The following is an 18,571-nucleotide window of genomic DNA, read 5'->3' on the forward strand; positions in this document are numbered from 1 at the left end:
TGTGGTTGAAGCGGCTACGCGATTGGCTGGACCCGCTTCTTGCCCCCTCCTCCGTACCCCTGGCCATGGCGGAGGGGGAGACGCACCGTGTTGTTTATCAGCAGCTGCGGGAGGTCATCGTCGAGCAGCAGCGGAAGATTTGTGCTTTCGAGGAGCTGGTGAGCAGTGGCCCCCCGTTCGGGTGGCCGATTGTGTGGAAGGCATGGCGCGAAGCCTCCAAGAGCTGGTGCCACGCGGAAAGACCATACATTATAGGAGCAGGAATAGGCCATTTAGCCCATCGAGTCTCCCCACCACCGTTCAGTGAAATCGTGGTTGATCTGATCGTCGTCAATTTCGCTTTCCTGTATGAACCATTATTCATTTACAACCTGTGATCAGAGATAGTGGGTACTGCAGATGCTGGAGAATCCGAGATAACAAAGTGTGGAGCTGGATGAACACGGCAGGCCAAGCCTCCCTACCTCCCCACCCATACTCTCCTCGCCGCCTATCCTCTCCTTTATCCATCTTCGGTCCGCCTCCCTCCTCTCCCTATTTATTTCAGAACCCTCTCCCCCTCCCCCTTTTCTGATGAAGGGTCTAGGCCCGAAACGTCAGCTTTTGTGCTCCTAAGATGCTGCTTGGCCTGCTGTGTTCATCCAGCCCCACACTTTGTTATCTCTTCATTTACAACCTGTCTATCTTAGGCTCAAATACACTGAAGAACCCATAAGACCGTAAGCTATAGAAGCAAAATTATTGGATTCAGCCCATTACGTGGCCTGCACCACTCGATCACCCACACTGATATGTCTCTCAATCCCATTCTCCTGCATTCTCTCCTTATAACCTGGCCTCAACAGCCCTCTTTGGAAATAAACTCCATAGAATCACTATCCTTTGACAAGAGTACATAGGAACAGAAGTAGGCTGTTTGCCTGCTCAAGCATGCTCTGCCTTTCAATAGGATCATGACTGAACCAATTTTCTTGCTTTTCCCTATAACCCTTGATTCCCCTATTAACAATCTATTGCTTTCAGTCATAAACATACACAGGCGTCTGTCCCCACAGCTGTCTGTGGCAAGGCATTCTAAAGACTCTCAACCTTTTGAGGGAAGCAGTTCCTTCTTATTTTCAGTCTTAAATTGGTATCCCTTAATTCTGAGACTATATCCTCTGGTCCTAGATGCTCCAGTAATGGGAATTATCCTGTCAGAACGTAGCCTGTTAAGCACCTAACATAACTATTTGTTTCACAAGATCACCTCTCATTTTTCTAAACTCCAGTGAATAGTGTGTCAACAGATTAGTAGGGTATAGTAGTTAAGAAGGCATATAGGACACTTGCCTTTATCATTCGTGACACAGATTGTATAAGGAAGGAGATTGTTGTGTTTGGTTGGTTCGCCAAGCTGGTTTGTTGTTCTGCAGATGTTTCATGACCTTGCTGGGTGACATCATCAGTGCAGCCTCTGATGAAGTGTCGGTGTGTCTTCCTGGTTTTTAAACTCTGGAGTCCGTTGAGCTGGATGACAGCACTACTGGAAGAAGAGCAAAACCCCAGTGAAACCATCTCCACAGACAATGCCTCACCACTTTCAATGGCCAAACATACAAACAACTCAACGGGACACCCATGGGATCACCTATCTCTGGACTCATAGCAGAGGCAGTGATGCAAAGACGAGAAAGGATGGCCCTTCTGCTAATCCAGCCAAACCTATGGATACACTACGTGGACGACACCTTTGACAACATTTAACAGACCAAACTAGAGGAGACACACAAACTTATAAACAACAACCTCACTGGAATAAAATTCCCCAGAGAGGAGAAGAAGAACAAATAGCTCCCAATCTGACATCACGAAGGTTGTCTCAAGCATTTACATTCGTTGAACAAATATGATAAACTATTCATTCCCTGCCCCCATCTGTAAAACGAAATCTGGCGCCAGATAGAAACCGAGTATTGGTACACAGCTGGAGTATTGCTCGCAGTTCTGGTCACCACACTGAAAGAAGGATGTGATTAAACGGGAGGTGGTGAAGAAGTGATTCACCAGGATATTGTCTGTGATGGAGTGCTTTAGCTATGAAGGGAGGCTGGATAAGATCAAGTTATTTTCTATTGAGCAGAGATGACTGAGAAGGAACTTGATTGAAGTGTATAAGATTATGAGGGCCATAGACAGGGTGGATAGAAAACAGCTGTCCCTCTTAGTGGAAGGGTCAATTACGAGGGAGCTTAATTGTAAGGTGAAAGGCAGAAGGTTTAAAGGGGAATTGAGGAAAAATCTTTTCAGCTAGAAGGTTGTAGGAGTCTGGAATGCTCTACCTAGAAGGGTAATTGAGGGAGGAAACGTCAGCAACTTTACAAAGTACTTGGGTGAGCACTGGAAATGTCATAACATTGAAAACTATAGGCCAAGCGCTGGGAAGCGGGACTAGTATAGCGTTAGAGTCATTTTTATCGGTCATAGACTCAATGGGCCAAAGGGTCTCTTCTGAACTATAGTTCTATAAGTCACCCAAGAATCTTGTATGTTTCATTAAGATCACCTCAGTTTTCTAAATTCCAACATGTACAGGCCCAGTCTGCTCAACCTGTTATAAGACAGTCCGTCCATACCTAGCATCAGTCAAGTGAATCTTCTGTTGATTGCCTTCTATGGACTCTGGTGTCTCGTCAGCCATCACCTTTTCTAATTTATGCATCCCTCCTTATTCTTCAGCAGCATTTCAAAATTCACCTTCTTTCATAACAACTACTGTGAACATCTCAAACATCACAGTGCAGTTCAATATTTGGATGATCATTTGAAGCATCCCATATCATACAAGGCCAAGTGGCGTAAAATCAGACCACAGTAGATAGGTGCTTGATGAATAGTGTGGGCATGATGGACAGAGGTGCCTCTTTCCATGCTGTAAATCTCTGTCATTATGATGCAAAGATTGATGCTTAGCTGCATAAAGAGACATTAGGGTGCAAGTAACTCACTAATTTCCTCAGGGAAGGAAATCTGCCATCCTTACCTGGTCGGGCCTACATTTCCCTCCAGAGCCACAGCAATGTCATTGACTCCTAACTGTACTCTGAACTGCCCTAACAAGCCTCTCAGTTATAGCAATCACTGTAACATCTGAAGAAAGAAATAAAACTGGATGGACAACCTAGCATCTATCTAGACAATGGCAGGAACACCCTTGTTAACCCAGTAAAGTATCCTTTATTAGCATCTGGGGGCTAGTACCAAAATTAAGGGAGCTATTGCACAGGCACGTCAAGCAACAGTTTGACATAATCAGACAATGTCCCAGACACTACCATCAGCGTCCCCGGATATGCCCTTCCTATCAGCCAGACAGACCCAAAAGAGCGGGTGGCACAGTGATATACAGTTATGACGGATTTGTCCCTTGAACTCATTAACATTGACTCCTGACCCCATTAAGTCTCATAACCACATACTCGTCTCCTTTGGCTGATGATTCACTACTCCCTCATGTTGAAAAACACTTGGAGGAAGCAAGGCCACAAAATTCCCTCTGGGTGGAAGGTTTCACTGTCCACGACCAAGAGTGGCTTGGCAGCAACACAACAGATTGAGCTGATCCTTAAGGATAGAACTGCTAAACTGGGTCTGCAGTAGGTGGTGAGGGAACCAACAAGAGGGAAAAGAATACTTGACCTCATTCTTAACAATCTGCCAGCTGATGATGTATCCATCCATGACAGCATCGGAAAGAGCGACCACTACACAGTCTTTGTGGAGACAAAATCCCACCTTCACACTGAGAATACCCTCCATTTTTCTCCGTATTTTTTCTGTAGCAATAACACTGTATTCTTCAATCTGTTCTATGACCCTGATGTACTTATGTAAGGTGTAGTTTTTCTAGATAGTATGCAAAACAATACTTTTCACTGTATCTGGATACATGCGACAATAATAAATAAATCAAATCAAATCAAATCACCGGGTAAATAGGACAGACTTCAGATAGATCTAGGAACTCAAGACTGGGCCTCCTGCAGTGGGCCATCAACAGCAGTAAGATGGTAAGGGTAATTAAACGAACAACTCTACATCCTATATGGAGGCCTCAGAAACCAGGTATTAAGTTGCAGTGTGAGATACAAACCACGCATCAACAACCTATAAGCCTGCAAAACAGCAGAACAAAACAGCCACAAGATGGTAAGGATAATTAAAAACAAACCAGCTCGGCGAGCCAACCAACCACAGCAGCAGAATTGTATTGCAGTACAATCTGCAACCTCATGGCCAGGCATATCCCTCACTCAACCATTACCATCAAGCTGGGATCAATCCTGGGTCAATGGAGAGAGGAGGAGGGTATACCAGGAGCAGCAACAAGCATACCTAAAAATGAGGTGTCAGTCTGGTGAAGCTACCAAACATGACTAACTACGTGCCAAACTGCATAAGGAGCAAATGACAGACAAAGCTAAGCGACCCCACAACTAATGGATCATGTCTAAGCTCTGCATTCCTACCACATCCGGTCGTGAATGGTGATGGACATTTAAATAGCTCACTGGAGGAACGGTCTCCACAAATATCCCATCCTCAATAATGGAAGAGCCCAACATATTATTTGAAGAATATAAATATATATAAAATGGAAGATTAATAGAAAGTATTTTGAGTTGCAATAAAACTGCTGAATTTTCACCTCAGTCTGAGCCTGTGCCAGAGTGGTTTTCTTACTCTTTGTCAGATATTTATTTGGAGTATGAGGAATCAAAGTCCTAGGTGAATACCTGAACATAGTTGTAGCTCTGCCAGGACCAAGCCCTGAAGATGGAGCTAAATAAGTCAGTGACAACTTTTTCTCTATACATGTGCATCTTTCTGTTTCTAGCACTCAGTATCCCATGTGTGTGTATTTTTCTTTGTATCTCAAATATGCAGACTTTTTTCATGGATCTAACAGTTTGGATGGTAATTCTAACAAGGTAGTTATGACAGCAAATAGTTTTGTATGTACTTTTCAATGGGAGATCTCGTGGCACAGTGGATTGTAACCCTGCCTCTGAGCCAGAATACTTGAGTTCAAATCCAATCTCAGGACTTGATGGCAAAAGAAGGTGTGTTAATAATGCAGCCAAACAGATTCAGTGTTAACCTATAAATTCTTCCAACATACACTAATGACAGCTGGCAAAATCAGGAGAGATTCCTGGTCAGACAAATGATGGAAAGAATATTGGAGCCTCCATTGTCACTACCCATAGCTCTAGGCTATAACATGAATACAAAAGTGTGTATTGCTGCAGCAACTTGGACTCTTGTATGAATTCTTAAGTCACCACCATACTTTTGATGCACCTTACAATATCTATGTCACAGAGAGACAGAGTAATAACAGAAGCTTGGGTTATAAAAACAAAAACTAAAGCTTCTCAAATCATTGCAGATCTTTGCAACATATTCCTTTCTGTTTTTTACTGAATTGTACTGTAATATTTAACAACTTATTGTCAAGTATTTTACCTAACTTATTTGATGACTACGGTTGACAATCTACTGAAATGTGACGCTTTATTACTGTTTTTTTTAGTTAGGTTGCAGGTTTAACTGCATCCAACTATTCTATATTCTGCATCAAACTCTTATAAAAGGGATAATGTCAAACCTTTTTGTTACAGTGCAATCATATTTATTGTTAATGAATTGTCTATACTGCAGTGTAAAATTACTAGACATCAACATAGCAGCCCAGTGATAGGATCAAGGATTCTTTATATATTTGAAACAAAACTGTTTACCACAATACGGTGCATTCCACATGTAGGTAAAACAGCGAGAAGAGAAAACTGTATGCAGAAAGGAACTTGAAGACGTTGTGAAAGAGTTGGAGGTGAGAACTTTGAAGCTTATAGAGGTAATCATTAACAGCAGATGTTTATATATTTCCAATTTTCAGCATTTAATTTTTTTTAACAATACTGCATACATTTTTATCCCCTTTGTATATAATTGATCAGATTCCTGTTAAAAAAATTGACCTGGACTTCACTATATTTAGGCAAATCTTCTAGGCTTGTTTTAAATCTTCACCAATTTGTCCTTTCCAATTTGGGTTCAAGCTCCCACCCAGATTCTTGGGCGGTAAGTTACAATGTCTTGTCAACATCTACTCTCCTCTCAGATCCTAGCATACTCATCTACATGACATTTTAGAAAAGCCTAACCTAATTTCCTTTTCATCCTTCCCTATTGTATCATGAACCCCTTCGGTATTGTATCCAAGTAGAAATGCTGACTAGCTACTCTTTAAACCCTAACTCTATCTATCCTGTACACAAAGAGATGGCTCAACAAATACTCTTTAACGACCTGATACTCTTAATACTTCTTTGAGATTTGGGTATTGCCAGTCTGTCCATAAGCATTACAGCTGCCTTTGCCATTGTTTGCCAGTATGAATATCTTCCATCAACTTTCAGAACAATCAGGTCTTCCTTTAATCTTTTAACGGCGGCATAACTCAGGCCTCCTGTCAAGCAGTCTTCAGTACAAGTTACCTGACTCACATCATTTTATACTAAATTAAAGGCAGCCTTGAAACCATTTTATAAACCTCATAATTTTAAGACTTTTGAGAACAGTCACCAATTCTCCAATTTAACCTGGTAGCTAAGATCCTTCAATCCTGGAACTATGCTGCTAAATTCATTGCATCCTTTTGGTGGTCCTTCACATCTTTCTGAAAATGATGCCCTGAACGGACAAAATACTGTTGTTATAGCTTAATCAGTGCTTCATAAACATAAATAAGAAAGATAATTTTCCTGCTGTTGCTTTTTATCACTGTGAGACCCAAGATCCCATATGCTTTGCTAATTATTCTCAATATGTACTGATCTACAAATATGTACCGCAAATGCTCCTATCCCTGCTCACTCTTTGCAATTTTGCCACTATATCTCTTATCCTTAGGAGATCTTCTTATTCTTTTTGCCAATGTGCAGCTTCTCACACTTCTCTTTATAAAATTCCAGCTGCCACTTCCCCACCCATTCTGTTATCTTAACTGCGTCCTGTTGCAGATAATTGGTATTCTTGCCGTGTCCCTGCTCCGATTATTCAGGCAACCTAACTATCAATCTCATTCACCCTGAGGAAATTTTGAATGTTTCCTCCCATGTTGGTTATCATCTATGGTTGAACTATCTGCATCGTATTGCAAAGGGCCGAACTGTTATTCAGTTTTGAGGCTACAGCAGCTAAGTAATTCTGTTAACTCTGTCGTACTTCTTTATAGGATGAAAAACTTGAGCATGCTAAAACTAAAGCATTGCTTACCAAGGAATCTGAAAAACTGCAGTTTGCACTTGGTGAAATAGAGATTCTGATGAAACAGCTAGATCGGGAAAAGAAGGCCTTTGAAAATGCGTAAGTTTTGCTTCATTTAGCTACATAACTTCAGTAGCTATATTTCATGCAGTAATTAATTGGCTGTGAACTTGTTGGGGATATCCTGAGGGACTGGAAGAAATTAAACAATTGTAGGTTTGTTCTTGAAACTTTTGTGCTGCCTTAACACGTGACAATTTTTAGTCCTAATTTTACAGCTTTGAAAAATTTATAACTAATTATAAATATAGATTTAATGTTCATATTGTAGGTAGAGCCTTGCAACACTCTTATGTATTTCATTCCTGCTTGATCTGAAGTACACAACTGCTGTGATAGGCGTGAAGATATGGTACAACTAGTTTTATATATTACCTTCATGCACAAGTCTTTTGCATGATTTTATTTTTGTGTGTTGCTAGCATTCTTAGTTTTAATTTTGAAATGTGTAGTGCTGCCTCATTAACGTATCTTGCTCTGTTGAAATTTTGATTGTCATAGGATGCTATAAATTGGATTATTGAGATTGTTATCTGCAGAGAGCATAGAACAGTACAGCACAGTACAGGCCCTTCAGTCCATGATGTTGTGCTGAACTTATACCCTATACCTAAGGTCTATCTAACCTCCACCCCTACTTTATAATATCATCCATATGCCTTCTAATAGGCACTTAAATGCCCCTAATGAGGCCAACTCCACTACCCTCTCCGGCAATGCATTCCATGCCCCGACCACTCTCTGAGTAAAGAACCTACCTAGGACATCTCCGCTATATCTACCTCCACTTACTTTAAAACTATGCCCCCTCATAATAGCTACCTCCACTCTAGGAAAAATGTCTCTAGCTGTCCAGTCCATCTCTACCACATTCATATGCATGAATGCTTTGCCTTAGAAACTCAGGATTAGACTAAGAAAAAATAAAATGAACTACAGTTAAAATATAATTTAAAATGTTGTGGATGGAATTGCAAGAACTTAACAGTTGAGGGAGTTGAAGAACTACAGGAAATGCATTAAACTGCTGTGGTGTGTGATCTGTGAAGAAGTACAGTAGGAATAATGAAAATTATTTTTAGCTGTTTGTCATCTTTAGGTTAACAACAGCCTCGAGTACTATTTGAGTTAAAACTTAAAAAAAGATTGAAAGAGGGCATTAAATTTTCTTTCATAGACATAATTCCTTCTAAAATGCAGTTAGCATGGAGAGGTGTCTTTACGTACTACTGCCTAAGTGGTTTTACTGAATTAAAATGTTTCTGGGTGGAGGACGAGGCAAAGTTCTGACTGTACTAGTTGGCCCTAACACGATGTGGTGGAAAGCCCTGCTGCAGCAATTGCATCATGTCTAATTGCTGAAGAAGACATCGGTATTTTTATTAATTAAACTTCCTGGATCATTATGACTCTATAACTGATTCAAAGTGCAATACTGTTCCCATTTTTATTTGCACACCCACTTAATATGGCTGAGTTGGCAGGGAACCTACCAAATGCATTCTTAGCTGATTTTCATCCTTTTCTCCCATCTGATAGATCTTCAAAACAGGTACTGGAGTGAAAGAAAATCTAACCAATGGCCTTTGACAGACATATAAAATATATTTAAATTCACCTCGTAAATACTAGCATCCAGTTTTTAATCTAAGGTTGACAGGAGTAAATTTACCTCTGAATCAGTGGATGTGGGTTCGAGCCCCACTCTAGAGCCTTCAACAGAAAAAAAATTCAAAAAGATAGCTCACCACTGCCTTCTGCAGGATGGATAGGGATGGGCAGTAAATGCTGGCCGTGCCAATGGTATGCATAACCCAGGAGTAAAGAAAAAAATTCCATGGCACTATTTTGAATATTTTCCATTGTCTTGGTCAGTAAAAGTCAGTAACAAGGGGACATAATTTTAAAGTGAAAGGCAGGAGGTTTAGAGGGAGTTTGAGAAAAATCTTTTTCACCCAGACAGTTGCAGGGGAGGTGGGGCTCCGTATTGCTCTGCTTGGGAGGCTAGTTGAGGCAGGCACAACTTTTTCAAAAGTGCTTGGATGAGTGCTTGAAGTGTCATAACATTCAAAGCTACAAGCCTACTGTGGGACAGTGAGACTAGTTTAGGTAGCCATATATTTTTGGTGGTCCAGACTTGATTGGCTGAATGACGTCTTATGTTCAGTATGGTTTTCTGATTCTATGATTGTATTGGTCAATCAATGTCACGAAAGCTCTTCATCTAGTTATTATAACATTGCTATTTGTAGGATCTTACTATTCTTTGAAAATCCTTTGCTATATTTTCTAGCAAAGGACTTCAGGAATCTCTAAATCACTTCAAAGGTTTTTTGGCTGCAAAGTGCTTTGGAGAGTTCTGAAGTCCTGACAGATGCTGTACAAATATGAGATTCTCTCTTTAAATTCAAATTAAATTGTAGACTTGTTTTATTTCCTCAGGCAAATTATTGAGCATTAATCAACCCTGCAGTGAAACCCAGTTATTTTAATGAAGGACACCTTCTTCTGTAAATAGAAGTTGGTCGATATTGACAAGCTCCTGATGTGTACTGATTGTGGCTCTAAATTCCTTTCACCTAATGATTTCTCTGCAATTTTACTCACATTCATTGATCCTGAAGAGGAACTACAGTTAATCCACTGATAGTTCATCAGTTCACAGCTGATCTGTATAGCTTGTGTTTATATCTGCCAAACAGGTAATCATAGTACAAGCCATGAAAAGGCTCCCAAACAATCACATTCGGCACTAAAGATAATACATAGCCAGATCAAACAGTTTTAAACACATTCTCCAAAACAGAAAAATACAGATTCTTTCACTTATATTGTTGACAGTTCCACTATGTACCACAGAACCTGACAGTGGAATTTATGAATATGAATGGATGTTGTAACTCAATCTTATTGGAGCCCTGCACTTAGCTATGGGACCATCCTTGCATTCTGTTGGAGTCCTTGCTAAGTCTGATGCCAAGGTTTGCTAGCCAGAAGTGTAGGTGGGATATCGGTGTGCTGCCAGATCAATAGATGCATGTAAAGCACTATGTAACCTGATTACAGGATTAGCAAAGGTGAGTTTTGTTAAAAATTAGTGTTTGTCTGTAATTCCTGAGGATTATAGGAAAATATATCATCCCAAGTTCACCAAACAGTTCACTTTAGATTTTATGGCCATCTATTGGATGGGGGGAGTCAATGTTAAAATCTTTGTTTATAGTTAGCTAATACTGTGATATGAACTATTATAATTTAAACCTTATTTAAACATTTTTATTCTGTTTTATAAGTCAAACATATCTCTATTTTTATTCTTCGCAAAGATTGGAAAGCATTAAAAACAAAGCATTAAAAGAGTCAACAAAAAATGACAAGTTGATAAGCAAATGCAATGGTAAGTGATGGTGCCTTTCTAAATATTCTAAACATGTGCAGATGTGATAATGGAATTTGTTACAAGGAACAGGAATCAGCCTTTTAGCCCATTGAGACTACCCCAAATTTCTTGATCACAGCTGAGAATGGCATCACTGTCATTTCTGCTACTTCCTTTTCCCTTGATGCCAGAAACCTTTTGATTTACATTTTGAATCTGCTCAATGGTTGAGCTTCCACAGCCTCTGGGATAGAGAATTCCAAAGTTCCTCCATACACTGAGTGAAAACATTCCTCTTCACCTCAGTTTTAAATGGCTTGGACCTTATCCTGAGATATGATACTTGGTTTTAGAGTCACCAGGAACGATGAACATTCTATCTGTTGTCGTTGGATTACTCACTAATGGGTACGTTCGTCCACATAAGAAATTCTTTGTCACTAGTTATAGATTCTGTGGGTCTTTACATGGCTGATGAGCCTGATGCTTAAATTGCATCTCCAACCAGACATTTAGAATGTATTTCCGGGAGGTGGAATTGGTCTTTGGCCTTGAGATTGCTGACATTCCTTTCTCTGGCCCCTTTGCCAACCGGTGTTCTCAAAGATAATACGGTGTGAAGCTGGATGAACAGAGCAAGCCAAGCAGCATCAGAGGAGCAGGAAAGTTTGACCTTTCGGGTTGAGACCCTTCTTCAGAAATGGGAGAGGGTAAGGGGGTTCTGAAATAAAACGGGAGATGGGGGAGGCAGATAGAAGATGGATAAAGGAGAAGATAGGGTGAGAGGAGACAGACAGGTCAAAGAGGTGGGGTTAGAGCTCATGAAGGTGAATGTAGGTGGGGAGTTAGGGAGGGGATAGGTTGGTCCAGGGAGGATGGACAGGTCAAGGGGGCGGGATGAGGTTAGTAGGTAGGAGATGGGGTTGGGGCTTGAGGTTGGAGGAATGGTTTGGGAGGCAGGGACTAGCTGGGCTGGTTTTGGGATCGGGGGACGGGTGATTTTGAAGCTTGTGAAGCCCACATTAATACCCTTGGGCTGCAGGGTTCCCAAGTGAAATAAGAGATGCTGTTCCTGCATCTTTTGGGTGGCGTCATTGTGGCAATGCAGGAGGCCCAAGATGGACATGTCGTCCGAGGAGTAGCGGGGGGGTGCGGGGGGAGTTGAAGTGGTTCGTGACTGGGAGGTGTAGTTGTTTGTCGTGAACTGGGCGTAGATGTTCAGCAAAGCGGTCCCCAAGACTCTGCTTGGTTTCCCCGATGTAGAGGAGACCACAATAGGAACAGCGGATACAGTATACCACATTAGCAGATGTGCAGGTGAACATCTGTTTGATGTGGAAAGTCTTCTTAGGGCCTGAGTTGGGAGTGAAGGGGGAGGTATAGGGGCAGGTGTAGCACTTGCTTCGGTTGCAGGGAAAAGTGCCCAGGGTAGTGGGGCTGGAGGGGAGTGTGGAGTGGACAAGGGAGTCAGGGAGAGAGTGGTCCCTCTAGAAAGCACAGAAGGGTGGGGAGGGATAATGTCTTTGGTAGTGGGATCATATTGCAGATGGCGGAAATGTCGTAGGATGATGCGTTGGATCTGGAGGTTGGTGGGGTGGTATGTGAGGACGAGGGGGATTCTGTTTTGGTTATTATTGCGGATAGGGGGTGTGAGGGATGAGTTGTGGGAAATGCGGGAGACACAGCCGAGGGCATTTTCGATCACTGTGGAGGGAAAGTTGTGGTTCCTGAAAAAAGAGGACATCTGGGATGTGCGGGAATGGAATACCTCATCTCGGGAGCAGATGCTGTGGAGGCGAAGGAATTGGGAAAAGGGGATGGCCTTTTTACAGGAAGGTGGGTGAGAGGAGGAATATTCTAGGTAGTTGTGGGAGTCGGTAGGCTTAAAATGGATATCGGTGTCCTGGTGGATGCCAGAGATTGAGACAGAGAGGTCCATGAAGGAGAGAGAGGTGTCAGAGATGGTGCAGGTAAACTTAAGGTTGGAGTGGAAGGTGTGAGTGAAGTGGATGAACTGTCCGAGCTCCTCGTAGGCACACGAGGCGGTGCCGAAACAGCCATCAATGTAACAGAGGAAGAGATGGGGTATAGGGCCAGTGTAGCTATGGAAGATGGATTGTTCCACGTACCCTACAAAGAGGCTGGCATTGCTTGGGCCCATGCGGCTACTCATGGCCACCCTCATTGTCTGTAAGAAGTGGGAGGAATTAAAGGAGAAGTTGTTGAGGGTGCGGACAAGTTTGGATAAGCGGATAAGGGTGAGAGTGGAAGGGACTGGTTGGGCCTGTGAGATAGGAAGAAGCAGAGGGCCTTTAGGTTATCTGCATGGGGAATGCGGATGTACAGGTATATAGGGTGTTCTCAAAGAATTGTGTTCCTTCACACAAGTTACCTTTGGTTTCCTTTGAATGAGGGTCTCCCATGAGTTCACTTCTATGTTGCATTTCATGAAGGAAGCCTTCAAGGGGGTTTTGAAATGCTTCCTTTGTCCTCCTATCATTTGAATGTCTTCCTTGTGCTGGTTATAGATGATTTACTTCGGCAGTTGGAACACAGATATTCTAAGCTTGTGGCTGGCACAGTGGAGTTGATTTTGGATGATCATGGCCTCAATGGTGGTGCTATTGGCTGCTTCAAGGATGTTAATGGTTAATACACCTGTCCTCCCAGCTGATGCAGAGAAGTCTGTGAGAGTCCTCTAATTTTCAGTGCGATCCACTTCTCAGCCTTTGAAACTTTAGAGAATGCAGACCCAGTTTGACAATTGTTCCACATAAACATTCCTGTGATCCGAGGAATCAATTTCCTGAACTTCCATTGTACTTCCTTTATGGCAACTATATCTTGTCTTAGATAAGGGAATGTAGACTATCCACACTACTCCAAGTGAGGTGTCACCGAGGCTCTGTACAACTGTAGCAAGATAGCTTGTGTACTCAAATCCCCTTGAAATGAGTGCCAACATCCTATGCTATCCTAAATACTTGCTGCACGTGCATACTAACTTTGAAGTGTCTTTTACATGAAAACTCTCTGATCCTTTGGAAACCTGCATAATTGGCCCCGAGATACATATCATTTATACAGACTGTGAACAATTGTGGACCTAGCACTGACTGAGGCACCCTACTATTAACAGCCTGACTGAGGCACCCTACTATTAACAGCCTGTCATCCAGAGATTGGTCTGTTTATTCCTACTCTGCTTTCCATCTATTAACTAGTTCTCAGTCCACACTAGTATCTTATCCACAATTCTATAATTTTATTTATTATAATTTTATTTATTAACTTTTTACATGGATTCTACATTTACAGAATATCAGTTGATTATGTTACAAGTAACGTGTTTATAAATGCCATCAAGTTTGTCAAGCATGATTTCCTTTTATAAGTTGTGACAAAAGTTAGAAATTGAATTTCAAAATAGAAGCAGGTAATTTTTAAAATTCATTCATGGGATGGGGTGTCACTGGCTGGACCAGCATTTATTTTCCATCCCTAATTGTGGAGAGGGCAGTTAAGAGTCAACCACATTGCTGTGGTAGCAAAGTGTGGAGCTGGACGAACACAGTAGGCCAAGCAGCATCTTATAGAACATAGAACAGAACAATACAGTGCAGGACAGGCCCTTTGGCCCTCGATGTTGCGCCGACCTGTGAACTGATCTAAGCCCCTCCCCCTACACTATCCCATCATCATCCATATGCTTATCCAAGGACTGTTTAAATGCCCCTAATGTGGCTGAGTTAACTACATTGGCAGGCAGGGCGTTCCACGCCCTTACCACCTTAGGAGCACAAAAGCTGACGTTTTGGGCCTAGACCCTTCATCAGAAAAGGGGGATGGGGAGAGGATTCTGAAATAAATAGGGAGAGAGGACGAGGCGGACTGAAGGTGGACAGAGGAGAAAATAGGTGCAGAGGTGAGGATGGGTGGGGAGGTAGGGAGGGGATAGGTCAGTCTGGGGAGGACGGACAGGTCAAGGGGGCGGGATGAGCTATCTCCCCACCCATACTCTCCTCTCCACCTATCTTCTCCTCTATCCATCTTCGGTCTGCCTCCCCCTCTCTCCCTATTTATTTCAGAATCCTCTCCCCATCCCCCTTTTCTGATGAAGGGTCTAGGCCCGAAACGTGCTCCTAAGGTGCTGTTTGGCCTGCTGTGTTCAACCAGCCCCACACTTTGTTATCTCGGATTCTCCAGCATCTGCAGTCCCCATTATTTCTGTTCACATTGCTGTGGGTCTGGAGCCACATGTAGGTCAGACTAGGCAAAGTGACAGATTTCCTTCCCTAAAATGCATTAGTGAAACAGATGGGTTTTTCCTTCATGGCCATCATTAACCTCTTATTTTCTGATTACCATTGAATTCAAATTCCATCATCTGCCACGGCAGGATTCAAACCCACTTCCCTAGAACACTACCTGGGTCTTTTATTAATGGTTTAGCGATTATACCACTAGACCATTGCATACCCAAGTAATGTTGGTTACTTCTCTAAAAAACAAGGCAAGAAAGACCTTCTAAATAGTGGCCTAAACCCAGCATTTGTCAAAAAGCAGGTGATTGTAGACCCTTGTAGTGTTAATTGAAAGATGTTTGTGCCACATGTTTAAACATTTAAGACCATTGGCTTTATTTTCAGTTAAGAAGAATCTAAGATGGAATGAGTTTTAGTTTACTTCAGAGTTGAGTTTAGAAGCAAGTTTTGTTTCTCTCTCAGAAGATCAGGGAATCAGTCACCTCTGCAGAAGTATTTAGGTTTTAAAGATTCCAAGCCAGGAGAGTTTGTTTAGAAAATATAGGTTATTAGAATTGAGAAACTTTAGGCTTTTAGATTTTGAAAAGTTCATATTGGCAAATTTGGAAAGGACTCATTGATTGTCTCCATTGCTCATAGCAAAACAAAATCTGAGAAACTTATAGAGTTGAAACAGTTGTATGTTTTCTCTGGACTGAGCATTTATAATGGAAAGTGTGGGGAGAGATGCATTAAATTTTGTTTGCTGTGTGGTTCGAGACCTTTTGTACTGTCTTCTTTATTTAGATAGCTTGGTTTGTTTCTTCTTTTGTGTAATAAATTTCGTTTGTTAGACAAAATGTTTGAATATGTTTCTGTGACTAACCACCATGTTAACTAAATAAACTAGGTTCCATTCCGAGATTAGATCAGTACTGCCATTTGTCGGTAGCAGAACAAAATCCATATTGTCTTTTCCCAATTTTGTAGTTCTTTTCTAAAATTTTAGTTATCACATCCTTTATAAAATATTCTAACAGTTTCCCAGCTAATGATGTCAACCTATTAGCTATCCACATTTGCTTCTCTTAAATAATGAAATTACATTTCCAATTTTCAGTCAGCAGGAGTCCATCCAGAACTTATAGAATACAAAAGACAATCACCAGTGATTTCAAGTGCATCTTTACTATATTAATTTCCTACATCCCTTCAGTTTCACAAGGCACTTAGTTGACTAGTATTTCTGGGATATTTTCCGTATCTTCCTCCATGAAGACCAACAAAAGCTTCAAATTTAGTTCCTCCTTGTCTTAGTCTTCCCTGTTTTTCACTATAAATATTCCTTACTCCCCCTGTAATGGGCCCATATTTACCCTTGCTAATTGTTTGCCTTCATATATTGCTGGAAGCTTTTATTGTATAGATTAATGTTCCTTGCTAACTTACATTTATATTTTCTTTTCTCTCAGTTTCTTGGTCATTCTTTACTTACTCCTAAATTACTCCCAATTATCAGGTTTACCACTATTTCTGGTACTTTTATTACCCACTCTTTTGATTTAATGAAATATTTGAGTTATTAACCATAGTTGATTCATTTTTATCTTTGAGTATATAATTTACTTCCTGAAAGCCCATTAAGTTTTAAACAGAATGAATGTATTAACATTGATGATTTTCTTGTCCTTTCCCACCCTATCCTACACTTGGGTTCACTCTCTGCCCCTCTCAATGTACGCGTGTTTGTGTATATTTGCTGTGGGGACAATGAAACAAAAGGTTCTGGGTCGCATGTACCTAAACCTCATGACCCCAGTCATTATGGTCTGCAATTCCACCCATTGCATTGGTGTTGTAAAGTAAAGCAAGATAAGAAATATATGTTGTAGCTCCATCTCTGAGAACCTTTCACCAATGTTTCTGGCTGTTGGTCTTGGGATGATCGTCTTGCTGCTCCTGAGCAGTAATTCAGAAGTTCGAAATCTCTGATTGTAAGTTATGTAACTTCTGAAACTTGTCATTTGCAGCCCTCTTTTAACCTGTTGTTCTGTCCCTTTTCAGGCTGTCTGTGTTGACACACCTACTGCAAAGAACTGTAGGTCCCAAAAATGGTACTTATCCAAGAATGAACATATGCCAAAAATTACAGATACAAAATTGATACAATAAGAAGAATATTTAATTACATTGTCTAATGGTTAAAATTTGCAGTTTATTGAAAGGACAGGTTTTATATGTCCTGGAATATGCCTGATCGATTTTCTAAAAGAATAATTCAATTGATCTAGAAAAATAGATTTAGATAGAAACTAATTATTTCTGAAAACTAATTGTTTTCTTTGCAGAGATTGAGAATCTGGTGGAAAAACAAGATGGTATTTTGACTGTCAAAGAGGGTCAGATTAAAAAACTTAGTCATCTTCTTGAAAAGCAGAAAAATACTTTGAGGTAAGTCTGTAAACTTCTGTCTATGAGGGCTTTGATGTGTTTCGATCAAAATATTCGTAATGTTTTAAAGAAACTAATTTTGTGTTCTATACAGGCAACAGGTTACTGACTTTGAAATACAGAAGCAGCAAGATGCCTATATAGCACGAGTACTGAAAGACAAAAAGAGGAAGACATTTGGAAAGTTTCATCATGCCCCTAAGTAGCAAGTTGCACACATTTGTAAATAAACAGGCATTTTTATTATATGCTGCACACTTGTTTGGTTCTTGTTTTACATTTTGAGTTTTGTAGTGAAACTGATGCTGTGGTTTCCCTCCAAGTCATCAGTGGTGTATTTGGCATAACAACCAAAAGACAGTCAAATCAGTGTGGCTATCATGCAGCCTGTTCTGGTGTTAGCTTTTCTAATCATGTTCCTGCTCACTGAAGACAATTTTTTCTTTACCAACAGTTGAGTGAAATACAGTGATATGAGTAAAAATTGGGAATTTGCATTCAATCCCTGTGCCACAACTTATTCTGCTGTGGAGGTAGTAGGAACTGCAGATGCTGGAGAATCTGAGATAACAAGGTGTAGAGCTAGATGAACACAACAGGCCAAGCAACATCGGAGGAGCAGGAAGGCTGACGTTTCAGGCCTGTATTTGCATTCTGTTTGACCTGAAGTGATAGAGCCTCATCAGAATCCTTCGGGTTTATGGGTGTAGATGTAGGTTGACGAGCAGTGCCATTTGTTACTGACTGCAGATATGCAATGACTGAAATAGATAAAGATGACTAAGATTTAAGTGTTTTGTTGCATCAGAAACATTGGGATATTATTTTGGTTGTTGCAACCTAAAGTTTTAGTGATATTCACTATTTTGAATGGTGCTAATATTTTTTTTAAAATGATGGTCAATTGCTTGTAAAAACAAAAGTATCTCTTCTTGTAGCCATGATTTTGTTGACAGGTATAAGAACATAAGCAGTAAATACAAGAATATTCAGGTCTTTGAGCCCACTCTGCCATTTCTTGAGATCCTGGATGATTGTCTATTTAAGACTGTTTTCCTGCATTCTCAATATATCCTTTGATATTTTCAATATATAAAAATCTATCAATCTTAGTCTTGGACCA

At 40.9% G+C, this 18,571-nt stretch overlaps 1 protein-coding gene across 1 annotated transcript; it reads left to right on the forward strand.

Annotated features, from left to right (window-relative positions):
- Positions 1 to 25: 25 nt before the first annotated feature.
- On the forward strand, positions 26 to 17,694 carry LOC125454087 (spermatogenesis-associated protein 24-like). The gene is made up of 6 exons (XM_048534403.2): positions 26 to 158; positions 5,810 to 5,875; positions 7,283 to 7,413; positions 10,701 to 10,771; positions 17,346 to 17,448; positions 17,543 to 17,694. The coding sequence occupies exons 1-6, from the start codon at positions 66 to 68 to the stop codon at positions 17,652 to 17,654; spliced, it is 576 nt and encodes a 191-aa protein (XP_048390360.1). The 5' UTR covers positions 26 to 65; the 3' UTR covers positions 17,655 to 17,694.
- Positions 17,695 to 18,571: the final 877 nt, after the last annotated feature.

This window comes from Stegostoma tigrinum, chromosome 7 (assembly GCF_030684315.1).
Source record: "Stegostoma tigrinum isolate sSteTig4 chromosome 7, sSteTig4.hap1, whole genome shotgun sequence".
NCBI classification, from domain to species: Eukaryota; Metazoa; Chordata; class Chondrichthyes; order Orectolobiformes; family Stegostomatidae; genus Stegostoma; species Stegostoma tigrinum.